The sequence below is a fragment of the Idiotropiscis lumnitzeri genome, chromosome 1 (genome assembly GCF_059441095.1).
Source record: "Idiotropiscis lumnitzeri isolate Australia: NSW breed Sydney's pygmy pipehorse chromosome 1, RoL_Ilum_1.0, whole genome shotgun sequence".
NCBI lineage: Eukaryota > Metazoa > Chordata > Actinopteri > Syngnathiformes > Syngnathidae > Idiotropiscis > Idiotropiscis lumnitzeri.
Window position 1 is genome coordinate 18,754,597 of NC_142391.1, and position 23,164 is coordinate 18,777,760.

The 23,164-nt window shown below is 38.6% G+C and overlaps 2 protein-coding genes across 3 annotated transcripts; one reads left to right on the plus strand and one right to left on the minus strand.

Annotated features, from left to right (window-relative positions):
* On the minus strand, positions 1–14,498 carry metap1 (methionyl aminopeptidase 1). The gene is made up of 11 exons (XM_088300385.1): positions 14,202–14,498; positions 11,684–11,735; positions 10,334–10,440; positions 9,235–9,295; positions 7,217–7,308; positions 7,050–7,133; positions 6,314–6,452; positions 2,704–2,835; positions 1,461–1,604; positions 1,294–1,359; positions 1–347 (listed from the first exon to the last, which is right to left on the minus strand). The coding sequence occupies exons 1-11, from the start codon at positions 14,316–14,318 to the stop codon at positions 181–183; spliced, it is 1,161 nt and encodes a 386-aa protein (XP_088156511.1). The 5' UTR covers positions 14,319–14,498; the 3' UTR covers positions 1–180.
* eif4eb (eukaryotic translation initiation factor 4eb) lies at positions 14,450–23,066 on the plus strand. Of its 2 annotated transcripts, none has more exons than XM_088300509.1 (7): positions 14,450–14,499; positions 15,519–15,631; positions 16,643–16,738; positions 18,514–18,577; positions 19,095–19,208; positions 21,910–22,049; positions 22,139–23,066. In XM_088300509.1, the coding sequence occupies exons 1-7, from the start codon at positions 14,482–14,484 to the stop codon at positions 22,251–22,253; spliced, it is 660 nt and encodes a 219-aa protein (XP_088156635.1). In that variant the 5' UTR covers positions 14,450–14,481; the 3' UTR covers positions 22,254–23,066. The 2 variants fall into 2 exon arrangements, with proteins under 2 accessions (XP_088156635.1, XP_088156720.1); XM_088300594.1 differs by having other exon boundaries at positions 14,487–14,633.
* Positions 23,067–23,164: the final 98 nt, after the last annotated feature.

The following is a 23,164-nucleotide window of genomic DNA, read 5'->3' on the forward strand; positions in this document are numbered from 1 at the left end:
TTCAAGTATGTCCATTTAATTTGAGGGCTGATATTTAATTGAAAGAACATGAGCCATTTTGACACTGAGCTCCAGGAGCAGTATTCTCTTGTTTGATCGTGCAAGCGTGCACATGAAACCCAGACATGCTGGATGTCAATACGTCCGCTTAGTCCAGTCCTCCATGCGGGAGAGATCCTCCTACATTTGGCTCAGAAAATGAGCCTGACCGTTGTCTTCAAGGCGGCGCGTAAGGATCTCGCAGCCCGTTTCTGTGACCAGAAGGGTGTGTTCAAACTGAGCAGAGCGCTTCCCGTCTCTGGTGACTGCTGTCCAGCCGTCGGGCCAGGTCTCGTCTTGCCAGCCACCTGAGAAATTGAATGCATGAGGCCAGGTTATAGGGCTGAACGATTTTAGGAAAAAAACATTTGTTTGATTGATTAATTTGATTTTTATGACTGATATTGAGATTTCAATTCAAATCCAGCATCAATGTATTTATTTACATGTATATTGCACCTGGACCTTTAATTCACCAAGTGCTCTAATATAATGTAATATGCAACTTTTAACTTTGTACCCTGTATGCATTTGCTTTTAATTTGCCACATTTTACTCTGCTGTCTGCAGCCTGGTTAGTGCGTCCTGTCATACCAGCATTTTAAAAAAACAACAACAAAAAAACATGCAACCTTCTTATCATATGAGAACACTATTTTGATTGTAAAATTATAAATTGTTCAGCCATACGAAGAGTCAGTAGAAGATCTCTGGTGTGTAGCATATGTGAGCCTGCATGACAATTCTAAAGAGGTGAATGAAAGGCTGTATGATCCTCTCTTTGGCTTCCTTTTGGTAATACAGAACGTGATGGTTCCTATAGTGGGAGTATAAAAGGCTAGTAAATATGCATGTACAGTACATCAGAATAGGTTCCAAGGTGACTAAATACAATGAGTTGAATTGCAGGATTAATTTTAGAATATAGTTTTTTGGGAAGTCATTTGAGAATCAGATTATTTTGAAAAACATGTTTTTGTCTATATGTGCCGTTCAAATGACGAGTGACCTGTTCAGAGTTTAATGGGTTGGAACAGGCTGAGAGGCCACGGGGAAAAAAAAAAAAAAATCTACAAATACATGATTAAAAATTGCAGCATACTGGAAATAGGGCAGATGTGGATCAAATTTGGTGTTGAATAGGACCACAATTAAATGTCGCATTCATTTTCTGTAGTAGTAATTATGTAAGATTAGTACTTGAATAAGTTTTGTGTGACCACAAGAAGTTATGTCATAGTTATTAAGACTCACCTTCACATATCATGGGTTCAATGGTAAACACGTGTCCCGGCTTCATAACACCAACTGCTTTGTTTTCTGGTGAGAAAAAAGAAATGCAGAATGCAGAGACCATTCTGATATACAAATGCAGGTTACGTGAAAACAGAACTGACATTTTAACTGTCAGAGCAACTTACTGGCATAATGTGGCACATTTGGAGCAGTGTGGAAAAGCCTGTGGATGCCGTGGCCGCAGTAGCTCCGCACCACAGAGAAGCCATTGGCCTGAGCGTGCTTCTGGATTATATTACCAAGCTCTCTGTAGCGGACGCCAGGCTTCACTGAAATGACAACGTTAGCGACTATGGTAGGATCACACCACTACACTATATCTCATCACATATCGGACGCATTCCAAAACCTGAGCATATCAAAGCACAATCAGTGTGGTTGTTGGACTAAAAAAATAATAATATAACATCATGAAGCAGTGAATTGATAAATTCACAATTTTACGTTTTTTTTAGTGAGCATTAATAGACATCATGACAAGATTTGAAGGCATTATGATGACTTTAAATCTCATCGTGACGACTTTAAATCACATCATCATGATTTTTTTTATCTAGTCATTGACGACTTCAAACCTCGTCACGATGACATTAATTCTTTTCTCCCAAACCCGTGGGTGACACTATTACGCTGTTGTAATTTTGAGTGATCCAAGTAGTGCTGTTCATCTTTTAAACCTATAAAAGTTGATTAAAAAAAGTTCCAAGTTTGCACTTTATATATCTAATTCAATGCGCTCTGTTACATTTATTGCCAAATTTATGTTATTTAAGGCAGACGTTTTGCACTTGAATTCTGAAAGAGAAATGGTTACTTATGTCAAGTGAGAAAGCAATTGAGTTTTCTGTAATTTCTACAGAAAAAAAGGTAGTCACAGCAACATCAAGCTGCTTGAAAAGTTACAACCTTTGCATTTAACTTGCTTGCCTATCATTTTCTTTCTAATGTCCTGAGACGGCGGTGTGGTCACCATGTAACAAAAGCAAAACAATGACTAATTGTCATCCTTTAAATACACTGACTGACTACAAATTTGAACACGTCTGTGATGCTAAATAAATGGCACACCTTAATTTAACATCTCCCGATGGGCATATTATTTTCAATGCTTTCTGGGAGTGTCATTCTTTTGGTGCAGGCCTGTTTCATTTTTTTTAATGATTCTGTTAAATGCCAATTCAAAGGCGTAGGCTGATTTCATAGTTTGTAATTTTGACATTACTTTTTTCAGTGTCAAGTAATTTCAGTGACCACAGTGGTGTATAAATTGAGGAGTACCAACAATTTGTCCACATGTAAATTTACAATATATCCAAGTAGGCTATAAGGTAAAACTAAAGAGAAGAAAAAGAAGAGTCCAGCTCTCACCAGAGTCTATAGCTTGCATAAGGCATTCATAAGTAGTCTGAACAAGTTTCTTTGCTCCGTCATCCACCTCTCCGACATAAAAGGTCTCATTGAGGTCACCGTGGAAACCGTTGTGGTAGACGGTGATGTCCACTGTGTGAGAGACGAGAGAGAATGTTAGTGATTGAAATGACATGTAATCTATTTGATCATGTAACAAAGAGGCAGTAGGTCCAAGTGATCGTTATTGGATAAAACAGACTTGTTTTCCACGCTGATGAGGAGAAATTGTGAGTGGGAGATATTTTAGAGGAATAGATGGGCAGGCAATGTGAATGGAGGATCACCACTGAGAAAGGTTAACGACATCATTTGTCTTGTGGGATCATGCTGATCACTTGAAGGCAAGTCCATCAGAAAACATGAGGGGACCGACATCACTTCAGGAGGCAAGTAGTGCCATTCATCATACAAAGAGAACACACGCACAAAAAAGCATGTGCCCCTATCAGTAGAGTGTGAGGCACATTACATGCCTGGGGCGAATGGCCGGTTTTGATGCCCCCCCCCCAATGTTTATGTCGAGACATCCAATGTGAAGCCGTATAGTGCAATAAAGGATATCCCCTTGAGATTTATCGTCACATTTTCGTCCCCTAAGCCTAGCCTCCCACCAGACACAATAATTCAGAATATTTCTTTCTACAATTACAATAATACACTTTTCAAATATAGCATATGCAATTTAAGGCACAACTAGCACTATATATACACACTGTGTTGGGCAAGTTACTTCTTGCATGTAAAAGTACTAAGTTCCTTTACAGTATTATGAACGTGGTAGAGTAACCCAGTTACTAACTTGTGATGAAGATATTTAACTGTATATTGTGGGCTATAATATTAAATGGTTACTACCTTTGATCACTATTTGTATCAATAAGATTTATTTTGTAATACATCTATTGGAACGGATATTTAGTGGAGTAAATACATAATCCAAGACTGCAAACCATAAATGATCATCATCCTCAAATTAATTTACACGCAAAAAATAGTGACGGATGACGTACAATTGATAAAACAGATAGATTGAAAAGGCATATGAAATAAAAGCAAAAATACTGTATGTAATCATTGTCAAAACTGACCTGACTAGTTTTTCTTCTTTTTCATAAAAAAAAAAAAATTCAAATATTCACACACACACACACACGCACACACAATTCAAAGTTCAATACGGAAATAATAAATGAGCATATCAGACTCTAATTTAATGCCATGTATTGTAATTTGTCCGATTGGAGGTCATCGGCCACTGGGCGTCTCGGCTTCGAGACAGACGATTTGCATTTTGATTGCGAACAGCCAATCAGAATGACCACTGTTTTACATACTGTAATTGATGTCATCACAAATAAAAAGAAGCATAATGACTCAATTCTTTGAGATTTACTCACTGCTTTTTATTTTTACTTGACAAAGGAAAAAAAGAGCAGCATGTGTTAAACGGTGCAGTAAACTTAAAGGAATTAGCAATTGTTTTAATTGAGGAGGAAAATTTAAATGAATACATTTAAAAGTAAATAACTTATGAAATTTCCTCTTGGCCATGGGAGCGAGCCACTTCAGAGAATCATACGATGAGTCCCACATGGACACCTTAGAACAGATCTACAAATGCTATTATACAAAGTGTCTAGGAGGTGAAGATTTGTTTCTTAGGTCTTAATATATATCACATCTGCATAAGAAAATATGGCAGCAACAATTGTGTCGCGCTTCTTTCTTTGCCGAGTGGTCAGGGTACGGTGCCCTTTCAATAAACCAGTGTGCTCCGGGATGTTTTCACGGTCAAGGAGCTCAGGGATCAGTTTGGACATAAATCCAACGACATCTCGGCCTTCTGACGATTCGAGTAGATGGAAAAAAACAAAGTTTTGAAGATCTGCTTCTCTTCTTAAGATCCTCAATTCTGTAGGCATTTTTTCTTCCAAATGTTCAAGTTGGATCTTATGATCGTCGATATCGTCTTCATTTGAGCTCACTTTTCTCCAACTCGTCGGCATGGTTACTCACTCAAAGAAGTATTTAGAGTCTTCAAGCTTGTCAGTATGGGATCAATCTTGTCAGTGGTATGAATTTTAATGTCGTGAACAGCATACCAAACATAAACAATAGTAATATCTTTTGGGAGTGTCAATTGTCAGCAGGTGAGACATCGCGTCAGCATACGTCTCATAAATACTTGCCTCAATGTAACAAATGTCCAAAAATTATGCCCGCAACTAGAAACACTTAACAACTGACGTTAAAAATGTTATTTGTTAATTTAATGACAGATATTAGGATTTCATAGAAAAAAACTGACAGCCACCTTGCGGTCTCGCAGTCGCGTAGGACCCAAAACACGGTAAAAATGGAAACACAGCAAATCAGTGAGATATACTTTACTGTCCCTTACAGACGTAACATTAGCCCTGCGCCGATCCGGGCCCAGTTGTTCAGAACCTATTTTAACAACGGGATAGCCTCTAATCGTCGCTTAAATTCTTAAGCCGCCTTTAGCTAACCAACCATTAAATATGGCTCGTTCAAAACACATTTTTTATGTTGTTAGATAACGGCACCGTCAAAGGAAGCGTCGCTGGTTTGTAAAAGTATATCTCGCAATTAGTCATTTTGTTTACTACCAGTTTTGCAAAAATACATGGACAGCCAAACAACGTCGAGCAACAAGAAGGAAAGAAAAAGAAGCATGAATTTTTCTGCTGACGAGTAATTTAGTTTGTTTAAAGTCACAGTGCGCACTCCCCACCCGCCCAGTCACCAATGACGAGTTGAAACGGAGAGTGGCATGGTAAACATTTACTCTATTTCCGTCACCAGCAAAGACATACAGTATGTCCCGCTAAATTGCCCTGGTGATGAAGCACAAATGTCTGTCGTCAAATAACGCAAATGCCAGTAATATCACAATTCTCTATATGATTGGTTACACTAAAACATTGCTTGTCAAATAAGACATGTATTTTTTTTAAACACCACACGTAAATATGCATATGTATATTAGTGAGGCAATTTTCGTTTTCATATTTTCAGACTATGATTATCACATAATGTTTGGTGACAATCTTTTATGTTTTACTGACACTGAGTTGTGATGGAAGTCGCTGTTAGTATATTTTCCCGCCTTTCTCCGAGTAAGAACATGAAACCTGATGGGAGGAGTGATATCTAAATTACAGGAATACTTGATGACGCTAGCTGTCATTTTTAAGCACAATAGACAGGTAAACCAGTCAGAACTGAACAGTCTAGCGCACGTGATGTCACAGGGATCGTATGACATGGTCCAAAACGTCCAATATGGACATCTGTTTTAATACTTAATCAGGATAAAATCAGATGCCATTCATCTTTTGATTTGTTTTGATTATTTTATTTTGATACTTTTATTCCTTAGCCACACTGACTAATTGAATGCCGGAAAATGAATTTTAACCGCCTGTTCCTTTAATTAAGGATATATTATTCCTGAAGAGTTTGAAAGAGATGGACTGGAAAATGAAAGTGTATAAAGGTGAGTACAAACAGGTGCAGAAAACGTGAACAAGTGAATCAAGCCTACCATTAAGTATATCGCCATCTTGTAGTGGTCTTCTGTCCGGGATTCCATGGCAGATGACTTCGTTGACAGATGTGCAGCAGGATTTGGGAAAGTTGTAATAGTTTAGAGGAGAAGGGTAGCACTTCCTTGCAGTACAAGCCTGAGCAGAGAAGCGTGGAGGGGTAAATTAAATTAAGTGGGACAGAAGCAAATATCATGTAGGTCAGGTGTGTCAAACTTAATTTTCTCAAAGGCCACAGTGTAGGAACGGTTTCCCTCAGAGGTCATGACTTTAACTGCCTTATTATATGAGAGACTGAATAGCAAAAAAATCAAGTGGGACAATTTATTCAAATTACTTTAAAGCAGGGATTGGTAAAATTAAGTGCTTGTAATATAATTTCCTTTTCTGGTGCAGATATTGTTAGCAAGAGACATTAAGTTGACAGACATGATTGGATCTAGTGGGCCACAAGAAATAATGACGTTGGAGGCGGGATCTGGTCCAATGCCTCGAGTTTGAGAACTGTGCTGCTGTTACTATAGTCATTTAATCATAGAAATTCCCAGCTACCACGCAACTATGCACCATCGGGTGCGTGACAGAGTAGTTTAACTGGTACATTGCATTGCTTTTCTCACGCATTGTTATAGAAAATGTTCAGCATTTCAGATTTCAAATTAATAGCTGACTTGTCTCATGCTGATGAATATTAAAGTGCGTATTTTATACAACTGTGTGTGCGTGCGTGTATACCAGATGTACTGCGTGGTCAATTTCTTCTGTTGTAACACCAGATTTCACCATTACAGCTGCGATATCCAGAACTTCTCGTGCCAGCTGCAATTGTATAATAAATGAAGATGAAATCATGACGACGAGGCCTGTCAGTAAATGCAACACAAATAAACATTAGCCGTTACCTTGCACACAACTCTCATGCCTTCGATGTCGTCGGGAGGGAGGATTTTGATCTGTGATGTCCCCTTAAGAAACTGCTCAGATTCAGACATCCCTGTGGAAAGACAAGAACAATCATTCACATGTTGACAAAGCCCGACAAATTGACTAAAAGAATTGTAATGGAGCGGTGGCTCGCCTATTGGGAGTCGTACATTGATAGTACATTAAATTAAGATTGGATATAAATCAACCAAATAATTAGTTTCATCCGATAAAAAGAGGGGAGGAGGGAACAAAGAAATCCATATTTTTTAAGTAAAATGTGTGTATTATAATTATATATACACATACATGAACGTTCATTACACACACAATTGCAGAGGTGTGCTAACTTTTTTTCAACATTTACCACCAAAGTCATCAGTACCAGTTTTATGACGATGAATTGTTTTGACATGCAGCTTGTCCCATCAGCATAATTGCCTTGAAGGGTTAAATTTGTTCAACACTAATGATTTATTTAGGCCATTGTTTTAAGATTCCTCTCCTTTTTTATTATTAGCCCGTCTGGCATACATAATAAAAATGTAAAGCAATGCATCCTAAAAGCCGCAGATACGGGAAAGGATAGCACTAATTCTGGTGACACAGGATGAACAAAGCAAGACAATGAAACAGAGGTACGGTGTAGGGAGTCAACCTTGTGTTGCAAAAATTTTAGAGATTACAAAGTTTCATGTTTCAACAAGGCTTCATGACAGAAAATGATACACTAACGCCTTCCTTGTTTGGTCAACGCACTGGAGTTGTGGGGTATTTACTGATCAATAATTTATGAAGTCAACAAGATGATTGCTGTATGAACGAAAACAGTTGCTTGGCAACAGTGATTTTCAACTTCTGCCCATTCCTCCTTTTAACCCTATTGTAAGAAGCATTGCTGTGCGTTGTACCCTGAAAAAGCTTCTCGGGAAAATGAAAAGACATTGTAACCATGGCTACCTGAGTAAGGATCTATGCAGGCGGATGACAGGGATGTCGAGTTGCCATGGTAACATTGAATGAATCGCCAGGAGAATTTTAAGACAGGTTACAACTATTGGACAGATATTATTACAGAAGAATCAAAATGACAGCAGACGTGAAATTTGTTGAGAATTGTTTCCACTGTACGTTTACTGAAACTAAATTATTGATTTATATCAAATCACAAGCTAACAAAAATGCAAGTGACCACACAGGAAAATGATGGGGGTTTCATTAACAATGGCAGTAAACGCCGCTGTGGTCATGTGTTTCCGGCTTGCTCTCTTGTCATAGATAAGCAGACTTTACAGTAGACTAGATCACGCTACCAAGTGCGTAAATGTGGCAGCCATGTTAACAGTGAAGAGAGTATCTTCAAATGTTGGCACACAGTTTAAAAGAAGCATGTCGTATTTACCTGTTTCTATCTATGGCTCTTGGATGCAATGGAGGAAATAGTTTACACGCGTCTCAACCATGCAATTTTTGGAAGAGTAAGCAGTTTTTTTTTTGTGTGGTTGTACGGCCACTTTTTATGGCATATAATCATAACAAAAATGTAACAGGACGCCCCAACATTGTGGCTCATGAACGCAACCAGATGCACGCCATTATCCCACCCCGAAACACCAACAAGATGAATTGGGATGAACTTCAAATATTTTCTAGCAGCTTCAAGGTTTTTAATTTTATATTTATTTACAAAATATAAATTATGTACTGTATTGGGTGTTTTTAGACCATGAAGAAATACGTTTTGTGTAATGGACGAGCCCTTCACCCAATTAGTTTGTTCAATCTAGTTTTCAATGCATTTTAAATCAAATGCCGCCACCACTACATTTTACATGTCACTTTAGTTAAACTTGACAGAATTCAGAATAAACAATTTCCTTTCTTGAAACTGATGATTGTGTATATTGTATTCACAAGGTGTACAAGGTGATATACAATATTACTTTTTTAAACTTTCAAATTATTTTTCAAACCATTAAATTCTTATTATAGTTACCTCTTGGATGGTCAGCATAGTCAGGTCTTTGGATTTCACTGGGTACAGGCCGCAAAGGTGTCTAATGGGTAAAGAAGGTTAAGCAGAACACATGTTTTTGGATTAAAATATTCTCTATTCTCACATTTTATTCATGCACATGCAAAACAGACTGCATTTTCCCACCTTTGTTTTGATTCTGAGAAACAATCAAATCTTATACTTTTATGTTGAAAACCTGAAATGTGGCAAAAGGCCCAAAAGTTCAAGGGGCGCCAAAATACTTTGGCAAATCACAGTACACGTTTATTTTTTTCCGGTCACGGTACATCATCTGGCTCGTGTCTCAAAGCTTGGGACACCGGGACACCACATTGATTACTGAATCCTCAATTTTCTGCCAACATGTCTTGTTGTTTTCACACACATCACTCATACATGTAGCAGCACATAATAATACAATAAATGGCGTGGTCAACGGCCCGCTGTACTTTGTTTAGTGCATTGTGAAAGAGCTTTTAATTTTGTCAACAAAACTAAAGCCCTTTACAAGTTTGTTCTATCCTACGTTGCCTTGCTTCCTCAAACAGACCAAGCAATTAACATTGCTTTATTTATAATCAACAACATTTAATGAAAACTAATAATGATAATCAGACATTGCTTTTTGAATTGTTGCTCAACAGAATAATTTAATAAAAAAACATTTGTGAAACAACCCAGGACAATTATTATGGAACTCCAGATTGTAAATAATTAAACCACAGGGACAGGTTCAACAACGACGTATACTCTAATTAGCATCTCAGGTGACCAAATGAAGCCACGGAGAGAGTTGTCCTTGGATATTAGACATCCGTCGCTCCAAACAGCCTAATGTTCCTGTTCCATTTCTTTTCATTCTTGCTGTTATTTTCTTACTTATTATTTTAATTCATAATGGAGGGGTACTAACAATTCTGTACATGTACGTCGTAGAAAAATAATGGAAACCAAATTTTTAACTGGAAAATGGAAAACTTGGAAATGTAGAGACATTGAGCTTGCACAGCTGTTACTCCAAGGGTCATACATTTCCCATAGACCGATAGAAATTAGGTCTCAATATGAGACAACTCACCAGTGGGTAGTAGGGACGAAGTTTCCCCGTGTAGCGGTAGCCAGGCCATGGGTCTGTGATGTCTTTCTCCACACAGTTCTTACATTCATTCTGATTCTTGTCCTCCTCTGACGAAATAAATTAAACACACTATTTACAACGCAATATTAAATATTTGCCACAGAGGTATAGTCACAAATACCTTCACAGGCATTTCAATGCCAATCAAGTGGTAACAGTAGCAACAAATAACAAGCAGCTCAAACCACCTCGTTTGGCATTAAGATTCAAAAGGTTTTCTCAATACGATGAAGGGATCCCTCTCGTTTGCTAAAAAGCACTGCTGGTGCAGGTACTACGTCTAAGCAAACAACTGTTTCTAATATTTGGGCTGTCATTTTGTCAAATGCATGTGGCCTCATTCATAAAAATAGCGCCATTCTAATGGTTCTACCGTGTTTTGCAAAGCACGCGCTGCGTTATTCTGGATGGCCCAATCACAATAATCTGTGCATCTACAAAGCTGGGAAGACTGTGTTGAGATTTTTTTGTTTAATTTGATTGCACTTGAAGCATAAAGTGGACATTAGTGGTGATAGTAATAATTGAGCCACGCAGAGGCGTCAATGGCGCAACGGGAAGCTTGAGAAGCCGTGTGAAAGGGCAATCACCTCATTCCCACCAAACATTTGGAGCTTCTCCCTCCTCGGTCCAGTCCTTTTTTTTTTTGCTTCTCAATGGAAGATTTGGTCTTTTAACCCTCTCTGGCTAAGGCAAACGAATCTTCAAACGCATGCATGCACACAAATATGCTGACCACTGCTAATCAGAGGGTGACACTGCCCTTCACGTCAGTTCATCTGATTAGTTCACACCATGGATGTGGGGAATGAGTGTTGGACAGTCTCGGACAGGGATGGGTATTTTAACGATACGGCACTTAATTGTTTAGAAAAACACCAAAACATGTATGAGAAAATAACACAGTTTTTTTTGTTTTTGTTTAATTCTTAAATTATCTTGCCTTTCAATTTCAGCATGAATGTAACATGAATAAAATCTTTTAGAGAAAAGGCAATTTTTTTAAACAAATCACAATTAGACAGTAAAAATATTATATAAGACCTAAGTGTGCTAATTGAGGAAAAAAAAAGCTAAATATGCCTGAAAAATCATGAAACTTTGCAAACAACTAAGACCTGGCGAAGCGACAATATTAAAAAAAAAAAATCAAATTCGAACGTGCCTGTAACCCAACATACCTGCTGGGGCCCTTTTAACTGCACACAGGTCTAGTTTTGCTGTTTTTTTACCGCTGAAAATTTAGGGCGCCTGGGGGCGCACGTCGGTTGCTGACCCCTGGATACTTACTTGCTTTTTTGTGCAGCAACTTGTGAGATGCCCAGCTCCCTTTGAAACATTCCTGGAATTAAAAGAGAAAACAAAAACTCACAGAAGGGTTCAATCGCATTCAAATAATATTCTGGGGACTGCTTTGGCACATTAGCTTAAAAAAAGAAAACAAAAGACTAGTTTGCTCCTGTGCAGAGAATTCAAAGATTCCATTTTAAATCTTGGATCGCTAAAGTTTCATGAGAACCAGCCAAACTCTCCAGCTTGTCAAGCCATTTCCTTCAGGACAACCAGTCATCTAAATGACTTGCTTCACAGAAGGCGCACACTTTGCAAAGATTATTACACTCTTGGGCCTAGTTTCTGTAACAGATCTCAAACACGTTTTATTCAAACAAGCCACAACCTGTGCCGTTTTCTGTATCCCATAAAAATCCATTCAGACGAATAATCAAAGAGGGACAATAACCAGGGAAGTGCTTTAGGTTGCACATCCAAAAACACAATCGCAGCATGTGCATCTTTGGTCTAATATCATTTAAGGACAGTCATGCCCAAAACAGTGGCACCCCTGTGCTTCTGTGAGATAATGCACCACACTTCTCCCTGAAAATTTTAGCAATTATAAATATTTCCGGGATTCACTTGTGTACATTTTTTTTTGCAGTGGTAAAAAAGCTAAGGAAAAGCTAAATCTGATCATTCCCCACAGAACTCAAAATTTGGCCTGGACAAAGTTACTGGCACAGGTTCTGGCAAATTAGAACACACACTTGCAGACAGTTAAAATGGGAAAACAGTGACTGAAACTGTGTTGTGTGCATCACAAAGAGCATGGAGAAAAGCAAAGAATTGTCGAAGATTTAAAACCAAAAACCGTGGAAGAGCATGGACAATATCAAGGATCCAAGTCCATCTCCAGAGAGAGTGCTGAATGTTTTTTTTTGTCTACTTAGCGCAACATCAAGAAGTTCACAGTCCATGGCACTCTAGCCAACCTCCCTCAACGTGAATGAAAGAGAAACATTGATGAAATATTGCGACAAATGATTGGTCGAATAGCGGCAAAAGAATCTCGAATTGCTTCCAAACAAACCAAGCTCACCGACAGTTAGAGCAAAGTCAACCATGAAGCCTCTTTGAGCTAAGTTGTGTAGTTAAACTTTAAGTATATTTTTTTCCGGCAGTATGAACTATATTACATATAAAATATACTTTAATAAACTAACGTATTAAGAAAAATGCTGTAAAAAACTAGGAATGTGTTTTTTTCAGCGTAATCATTTCTTAAATATGTAACGGGCCTGTCAGGCCAGTATCTGCAAAGCGCATACCTCACTGAGCGGCAAAGGTTGGTGAGTGTTTGGGAAAAACTTGCACCTGTGCAGGGACCGATTAATGGTGGCCTGATGGACTTGGAGCAGCATGTCATTGTGTCGGGTAAGCTCGTGTGTACCCAAAGTTCATATCTCACTGAGCTGCGAAGGCTTAGCCAATGTTTTTTCGTTAGTGTTCATTCAAGGCTGCAAACGATTCCAAAAATGTTCGCCAGACATTCGTAAACAGTTGCAGCAGTCACCAATTGAATGAAATGGGACACGATGGTCGTAGACCCAGGAGAGCCCCACTGCTCACACAAAAACAAAAAAGACCAGGCTGGACTGGTAAAATGTTCATTTTTACATGCATACATATTACATTAGTGCCCATGTTAATGTCAATGAGTAGTCCCTTTAAAACATTTTAACAACTTGAAAAAGGACTGCCTCCCTCAACAAACGTCTTTCCTGTCCCTCCATTTTTATAATGACAGTTTTTTAATATTTTTAATGCCGCAAGGGTAGGAATGACTAAACGTATCTAAAAGTAATACGCATTTTCGTGCAAAAGACTGACTAAATTGAAAATGCCGGCCAAAAACAACCAGTAATTTAAAATTTCAATATATACTGTAAGCATATAATCAGGGTAATTAAAATCAGATGTGTCATGCTCACACAAATAATGATACATTACCTGCGTTGGACCTGCAAGTTTTTGGTAACAGTTTTGCCCTCAATGGTACAAAGTGCCAGGATGAGGCGTAACATCGTGGCACCGAGTAAACAGTAGCGCTTCGTAAACCTCTATGTTATTCATTTAAAATAAATAACGTCATACAAACCGAAAGAGTTTTGGTATGGAACATTTTAATAGACATAATTCTACATTGGCTTAAACAATCATAATTAAATGACCCGTTTCAGCCAACCGGTCAAGAGTTAGCTCGGTAGTTGGGCAGTTGTCCAGCAAATGATTAAAAATTAGTCGCGCTCATAACGGACAGTAATATTATTCATCGCACATTATCTTTATATCAAGAAGCCATTCACAAACGTCTGACAAAGATGTTGCGTGATTTTACAGCAAGCACGTACACTGCATCGCGGTCTATGTAGCATGGCAGCTACGTAGCAGCCTCGTGATAAGAGAGGGCCCGTTGGTGAGCGATAACAGCGTTTTTTGGGGACTTGGCGAGAGCACGGCGAAGCCTTACCTGGGAACAGAAATACGAGCCTTGAATGCCGAGCTTGATGCATGTGGGACACTGAAGTTTGGCGTCTTTACTGCAGAATTCCGTCTCGCACTCCCGTCTCTCCTCGGTACTCGCCATGCCTTCGCCTGCTTGAGGGGTGGAGTCCCGGCGCGGCGCCGGGCGAGCGAGGAAGCAGCCCGAAGCTGGCAGCCAGATGCCGCACACCGCGCATGTCCGCAGCGACGGTCACGCTGCTCGGTGTGCTCCAATCAACGCGACGTTGCCTAACAGATTTGTTAAGATGGCGACTGCCGAACCGGTGAGCACTTTCTCGAAATACTTCATCTCACTTTTAGTGGCACCGTTTTATCGTTAACCCTGCCAGTTCTACGTCAAAGCAGTTGTCATGAAATATATCCGCACTCTCCATGTTGATTTGACTTCAACTTTTTGGTGAGCTTTACTACGATCTGTGTTAACGTCAAAGCAGTATGGAGACCTCGCAACTTTTAAGCTGACGTCGAGGACTCGGTGTCCACTTTGCCGAAAACCAGTCAGTCGGTGTGCCCTAACTTTGCTGTTTATGTCAAAAAAAGACACAAATGTCAAACGTCAATTGTACAATGAGCACAAACTTTTTAATTCGGCGTGTCGAATACTTTGCAGTGGACCCAATTGTTGCTCCGTGGTAGAATTAGTTACCGCTTCACTTTGACGACCTCTCCGACGAGTTCTGCTGCAGTGACTCGCGTTGTCTTAACGTATTTCAAGAGCCGAATTAAATTCGGATGGACTTGAATTATTTTAGTTAGTTAGTTTAGTTAGTGATTCAGTTAATACACCAGTGCTTGGTATGAACGCCATATTTAGTACCAACCTCATTTAATAGTTGTAAGCACTAAATTGATTCATATGGAACTATCTCAGATCTAATTTGTCTCTTTCAGATGCTTACAGAGTATCGTCGGCCACGTAGCATAATTGCCACGTAATTTTTCAATAAAAAAAACAAGAAAAAAATCCTCAATTGTTTCATTGGGTCGTTTTCATTTCGCTTTCTTCTTCACCCATCTGGGTGAAAATTTTGTTACAATATCCCCCTCCAAAAAAATGGTTCATTAATTGTATGTCTTGTCTTCCAAAAATATTGAAAAATGACTTATGTGATGAGAATATGATAGTGTATGCTCTGGTGACTTTTAAATTTATTTTATTACAGTAATTTAAATAGAAAATATTCAACTTGTAGTTTTCAGTCTGCCTTGCCACGAACATGAATTATTCGTAACAAAAGTCACATGCATGTGTTGTAAAATATAGTGCATTTTCTTTTTTAAGGAAACCAACCCAAGTCCATCCCTGCCGGATGAGGATGGAGCTGAAGAGACAAGAGAGACTGGTCAGGAAATTGTGAGCCCAGAAGCCTACATCAAACATCCACTACAAAACAGGCAAGGCTAAATGGCACAGTTGTAAATGTATCCGTGACAATTAAAATGTTAAAAACAGAGAAACATTACTGAACAGGTAACACATGAAAACAGTTAGTAAAACACACGCATTAAAAAAATGATTTATAGACAGAAATAAGTACATAGACAATGACTGAATGCTAATTTAAATATGGACAAAACAAGTGATTAATTAAACAGGCCAATCAGATTGTGGGCACTAGCTGGGGAGCAATTTACCCATCCATGTTCTAGAAGTATTTGTGACTTCTTTTACTTGCCTTAGGCTGTGCCTCAGCATTAACAATGTTACAATGTTATACGAAGACCCAGAAAATTAGGCACTCTGAACACACACCGTATCCCCAGTTGGAGCGCTTGGTGTGCACGCCATTTTCGTTGCTGACTAACCCAACAACAAGTATGAGCAACGCTTTATATTTCTGAATGGTCTGAGTGATGCAGTGCGTGTTTAGAGCCTATTTCTGAACGCCTCCTTGTCGCCCCCAAAATCCCTCTTCCCTCATCATGGGTCCATACGGAAATGCGGTCCGATAGTGGTGCCTCACTCAGACCTTTCGGAAACTCTGAATGTTGTTCAATTGAGTCGTTTGGTTTGTCAGAGTGTCCCAAAAACACGAAAAATAAGGGAAACCGCATTTTACAGTTCTACTCACACAACATGCCCACCAACAGCGTGCTCGATCTATTTGTGACCACGCAATTAAATGCCAAATATTTGGGATATAAGTAAATGAAGCTTTTCTGATAATCTATTAAATTATATTTGAAATAACAAAATGGCAATCCCTAATTTTGATCGAATGTGAATGCACACACAATGTCAATATAAATTGGACAACAAACCGTACTGGCAGCATCCTGGTGCATCCTGACTTCTCTCATTCGCTGTGACGCTCAGTGCCTTTCTTTGACTTTTATGCACCTCCTTTGTTAATTAGCATTTTCTCACATTTGTGCAAATTAATTTTTCTATTATTATCCCAACAGATGGTCTCTATGGTTCTTCAAGATTGACAAGAACAAAACGTGGCAGGCCAACCTACGACTGATCTCTAAATTTGATACAGTTGAAGATTTTTGGGCGTAAGTTTCAATAAATCTCTTCAGTATAAAGGAGGTAGATGCAGAGCTGCCAACTGTTACGGATTGTCTGTATTTTCATATGGAAATCACTGAACGCTCTTTCGTTACGTCTCTAACATTGAATATTATCGATATTAAAAAAGAAAAAAAAGGCATCACGGGTCAAATTGCTCCAACAGGTTGAAAATGGGCAAAAATACTTGGTAGATATTTGCAATGCATGTTTAACAACACACGGCGCTATTCAGCCTGCGGCTCCGGTGACATAATGCACTGTCGGATTGGTAAATGAAAGAAAATTGTGTGCGTTCACGTGAAGGTGGTATGCCAATCCGCATTGCACATTCGCGATTGTAAAGCGTAGCAGTGGTAATACCTCGTTGTGGAGAAGAGAAACCCTCCTGGATTATGTAATTCACATGTATGAGAGCATTTTGTCAACTAGGAGTCATTCGAATTCTTGAGTAATGTGGGAATGTCAAATGAAAAAAGATGTGAGGATTTTCTTTCCGCATCGGTTGATTGTTTATTTTGTCCGCACCGTTTAGGCATGCCAATGTAGCCGCAACAACACGAACATGCTGCCTACGCGGTTTTGGAGACAATTTAAAATAAATGCCGACAAAATAGTAAATGGACGTTAAATAAAAAAATAAATAAACAATAAACCTCCCTAAATAGTATGGAATTATTATAACATTTACCACCCCCCAAAAAAAAACATGAAGCTTTAAATTAATCCCTTTTAACCAGGCATTCATCTTGAAATATCAGGAACAAAACACTGAACTACAGTAATATTCAGAGCCATGGTATAGCAGTATTACTTTTAGTTTCATCAGTCATATGAGCTTGAGAATGTGTTTCACATCCCGCCTGCAATGTGCTCACGTACCCTGTATGGGAAACACTGTTTTGGAGGACCTAATTCGAAGCAGTGTTGAGGGGCCAGACTTCATTGATTATTATGCTTGCCAGCCTGTTGAAATAATTGACCGTGTTAGAGTAAAATATGTAGGAAATATCATAGCTTTACGTCATATGAAACTATGGTATGCCAATTGAGATGACTATATATACATCAGCAAAAAAAAAAAATGGCTGCAACCAAGTCCCGTGCGGTGCGGACAACTGCAAAAGTTGGTTGCACCAGTGCTACTAGTGCAAAAGTTCGTGTGGGGCCCTGCATATCAGTGGTGAGGAGCAAGGGCAGCAGTACAAAGTGAAGCTTGAGCGGCAAATTATTATATATATATAACAATAAGGCGCAGACAACTGTGTGCTGACGCCAGCTTAATTTATCATCGAATAACAAATGTCACACTGACTGGCTTTCTACATACTTGTGATTGTATTATTCTATGAAGCATTACTTTTAATTTGTGCAATTACAAGGCCTTGATTTTAGTGATATTAGTACACAGTCATTGCCATTGATGCAGCTGTCCTAATAATTTTGTGCGATAGTGATATAAACAAATAATGACCTATCTCCCATTGTAATGTTCTTGACAGGATTTTAAAAAGAAAAATCTAAAAATTGAGGTAATTGTTCTGGAAGTGAATTTCTATAGTTTGGTGGCTCTGTAGACCCCCCCCCCCACTCTCTTATTTATTTATCTGATTTATATATTTGTCTGTATTATTGTTGTATTGCACTGGAGAGGGGAGCCCTCTAATCTCGTTGCACACTTGAGTACAATGACAATAAAGGGATTCCTAATTCTAATTCTAATTCAATCAGCTTGTTTTACTACTGTGCTATGTCTTCCCAGTCTGTACAACCATATCCAGTTGTCAAGCAATCTCATGTCAGGCTGTGATTACTCCCTTTTTAAGGTTTGTTTGATCCACTCACGTGTATGTAGTATGTGTCTGCCTTGAATGACTTAATGCAATGTATGTTTATGTTTTTAAGTTCACAATTATTTAGTTACTTAAAAAAAATGAATGACCATATCTGAAATTAATTTTCTGATCTCTCCAGCCAAGTGTGTTGAGCCGCTTAGATTGTTTTAAACATTTTCAAGGTTTCTGCAAACTTGAAATTAATAACTTAATGTTGAGAGTAAAGACATTGCAACTTTAAAATTGGCCTTTAAGTCTCAGAATCTTTGTACTCAACTTAACTTTATTTATAGATCACAGTAAAAAAAAAAAATCTTTCCTGCATACAAAGTGCTGTACTTGGAGTAAAGGCGTATTACTATTCAAACCTCCGCAAATCAGATGTATAAGTGACTTGTTGCATGCCATGCTACCAGTGAATGTTTTTTGATAGAGTGTGCCGTTGATATTAGCGTAATGCACATTGTTGTACTTTTGAGTCTAAACCATGTGAAAACTGTTGCTACAGGATGGTATTGAACCCATGTGGGAGGATGAGAAGAACAAGCGTGGAGGACGCTGGCTGATCACACTCAACAAACAGCAGAGAAGATTAGACCTAGACCGCTTGTGGTTAGAAACTGTAAGTTTTCATTATTGACTGGTTTGTTGTATTATAATCACATAGAGAGCACTGTGCAAAATTTGTCAACACTAATAGTTTTGATGTTTAACGACCTTTCATTGCAGTCATTTTGAGATCAAACAGAAATCAGTGGTGGTGGGCAGCTGTGTGTGTGCACGCGCGGGGTTGCCCGGCCAGCCAATTGTAGGCTGTTACTAGTGATAGACCAATTATCGGCCGGGGCAATTATCGGGACCGATATTTGGCATTTTGCCGATAATCTGCTTCGGCATTTTTTAATAATTCTCAAGTGCCGTTAAACTAAAAGATGGTTTATTTTGGCTCCCTGCAGCACACTTCTCTCACTCTCTGCTGAGATTGTTGTCCTGCCTGAGGAACAGCAGATTGGCCAGCCCACATCACCATCTGATTGTTTCCTTGTGCAGTGGATAGCAGACAATCAGCAGTAAACTGCCTGTTTGCTTTTTCACCTCGAGTCACACGCACTACAACAGATTTTGACGGAATTTTAATAAGTGTCAGTCTACTACAACTGACAACTATTAGAAAACTATTTGCAGTAGTAAACTTTGTTTGTTTTCATTGAAATATAAGACGTGCAGCTGAGCCTGGGAGCTTTTAAAACTAAGTTGTCTATCTTCTAAGATCGAAAAAAAGGAATGGGTTTAGCTTGCTGTAAATCACAAATTTAAACTAAGTCAAGTTTCGGAGTTTTTCTTATTATTTGGGAGCCAATTATTTTTTTTTATGTATTTTCATGCGTTTCGGTAATATGTATTTTGTGTATTATTTGGAGATGTTTTGTCTGTTGGTTATTTCATTAACACGCTGCAGCATTGTATGGTGATGGAGTATGTATTATTTACTTTCTATCCTGTTTGAATATTTGTTCCTTTTTTAATTGATTTGTTTCGGTGCATTTGACATGCATATGTGGAAACCACAGACAGATGTGAATTAGAGCAAGGCCATTCATAACGGACAAAGTTGAATGAAGAAGCAGCTGAACTCTGTTTTGGTTAATTTTTAACACAAAAGACAGCAGAAAAATACAACACCACTAAACATCATTGTGACCCGCCATGCACGAGCCTCCAAAGACGAGCGACAACGACTTTTAAGGATGACCTTGCTCTAATCGCAGCATGTTTCCATCATTCATCTGCGAAACGGCAGGCCGTCAGTGACCGACTGAGAAGGTCCGTCGGTACTGACCCGGGTAGTGACGAATCCAAGGATAGACGAAAAGCCACTTTCGTCAGCGCTTAGTCCATCAGTTTTTCGAAGTTTCCCCCTTGGCCAGCAAAATAGGCATCCGTCAATGATGGATTGACAGACCTTATGAAAACACTGACTGAATGCCCACATCTTGTATTTCCATATTATGAGCAAAGCACTGCTGGCTGGCTGAAGTTGTATCAAAAAGCAGTTTGAAATTCATCCAATTATTCATCCAATTATAAAGGTAGACGGTCCATTAAAAAATAGTAACTTTATATACATATATATATATATATATATATATATATTAGGGCTGGGCGATATGACCTAAAATCCATATTGCGAGAAATTGAGCAATTTTACCTCGATAACGATAAATGCACGATAAATTCCCCCCGTGGACTAAAATCAAAATAAATGCAGGAAATGCATATTGACCGTTTTTTTTTTATTGACCAACTGGTTCACATTACTTTGAATGAAAAATAAAAGTACAAAAATCATTTGCATAAACATTCCAAATAGCTTGCTTTGCATGACTTGAACAATGTCACAAAGAAAAAGGGTACCTCTTGCAAAATCTTTTTCTGCAAATAGATTGCGCCAAGATGCTGTCATGATGTAAATAATGCCAAACAAAAAAATGCTAAATAAAATGAAAGAAAATGTCAATGCATCATCGGGGAAAATGTGCCGTCTCGAGTACTCTGGTGCGCGGTCGCCACTTGTCATCTATGTAATGCCCAGTCAGGCTCAATCAGGGATCCATGTTGCGACCCGACCACAAGTCGGATGTAGATGCAAAATGCTTGACATGTCTAAGCTCCCGGCCCGATGTAGTCCATATCGGGAAATACGGCTTTCATGAAGTGTTTAAATCCTGTGCGCGCCACTGTAACTAGAGGAGCTTTATCTTTAGCTATGTGCTAGGCTATCGCGTCCACCTCTGAGACGTTCTCTTGTATGGTGTCGCCTCTGTTAATGGGCTGTTGTCACTTGTCGAACCTTGCTTCTCACTTTGAACTTTCAGCACAGCATGGTTGTGTTGTGGGTGGTGAGAAAGCTTCTGGATTTGAATCGCCAGCTACTACAGCGACGTCTGTTTTCTTCCTCGATCGGGCGGGTGGAGTCACGTGACTAGAGGCGCTGTAACGGTCTTAAAGGGGCATGAACATTGCCGCAGACAGAAAAGGCTTTTCTTTTTTTTTTTAAACACCGAATTTACCGACATGGGCAAAATGATTTCGGTCATAGTAATAAATTTCGGTAACGGTCAATGTTCGGTTTATCGCCCAGCCCTTATATATATATATATATATATATATATATATATATATAGGAACAGTGAGGAGGACAGTTGCTTTATTTTGGATGCAGAATGAAAACATTGGGTGTGACATTCACATATGAACAGAAGATAATATAGATCAACAGTTCCATCCTATTAATTAATTATTCCTCTGCCACACTTTTCCAGCTCTTGTGCCTAGTTGGAGAGGCCTTTGATGATTACAGCGATGAAGTTTGTGGCGCTGTGGTCAACATCCGCACAAAAGGTGATAAAATCGCTGTTTGGACATCAGACTCTGACAACCGTGATGCTGTAACACACATAGGGTGAGCGATGTCCTTTGAGTCTGCTTAATTGTTTGTATATTTTTTGTAAAAATGCTAGCTCTTAATCCATTTTTCCCCCCTGCCAACAGGAGAGTTTACAAGGAGCGCTTGGGACTCCCCTTGAAGATGACTATTGGATATCAATGTCACTTTGACACAGCAACCAAAAGTGGCTCCACTACCAAGAACAAATTTGTTGTTTGAGAAGCACCTATTGTGCCCCTTTTTCAACTTCTTGTCATATTTGTTATTGGTGCATATGTTTACTTTGCTGCAAAGACTGCAGAGTGCAATCCAAGACTACATGCCAAATGTTTTGATAGCCTGCCTGACTTAGACCACATAAATATTTGAAGATGTGTCCAAAACACTATGCTAACACTTTGTTCTCATGGACAGAAATATTATAAAACTAACCTCATTATCACACTTTTGCTCGCTATATAATCTGTAAAACGTTAACATGGAGTTTTCAAGTTACCGGTAATGATGACATTGGGTTGTAATGTGGAAGTAACTCCATATTTGGACCTAAATAAACAGGATTTTAATTGGAATAGGTTATCAAAATAGCAACTATTATAACCATGAAGTAAGAAATAAGTTCCTCTCCATGTTAGGTTATTGCTGGCCTTGTAAACGTATCCAATGAGTGATATTACTAGAGGTTGCTATTTAGATTGCATCATCGATTCTCAAAGTAAAAATATATTTTTAATTTTTTTTTAATTGCAGTCAATCCTGAAAAGCAACAATGTATATTTTTCTGCCGTTTCCTACAGCATGAGTGTGTTGCTGTAATTGTTTAAGAAATTAAACCCTTTAATTTATTCTAGCCTGCATATTGTTCAATTGGTAGGACAGTTTTCTGCTTCTTTTTCGCCTTGACTGTTGCATGTAATCAATCTTCTTAGTCTATATATATTTCATGACTGATATTCTTTTGAGTGTTAATATAATTAAAACGGGAATTTTGCAGTTGTTTGCAATAAAATTTTATTTCTCTTTGCAAATTCACACATTTTCTGAACTCCAAATTGTTATTTGCTATAATATTACAAATTAAGAGGTACTGATTCTTTGATTGTCTTGCAGGCAATTAAATATGCTATAAA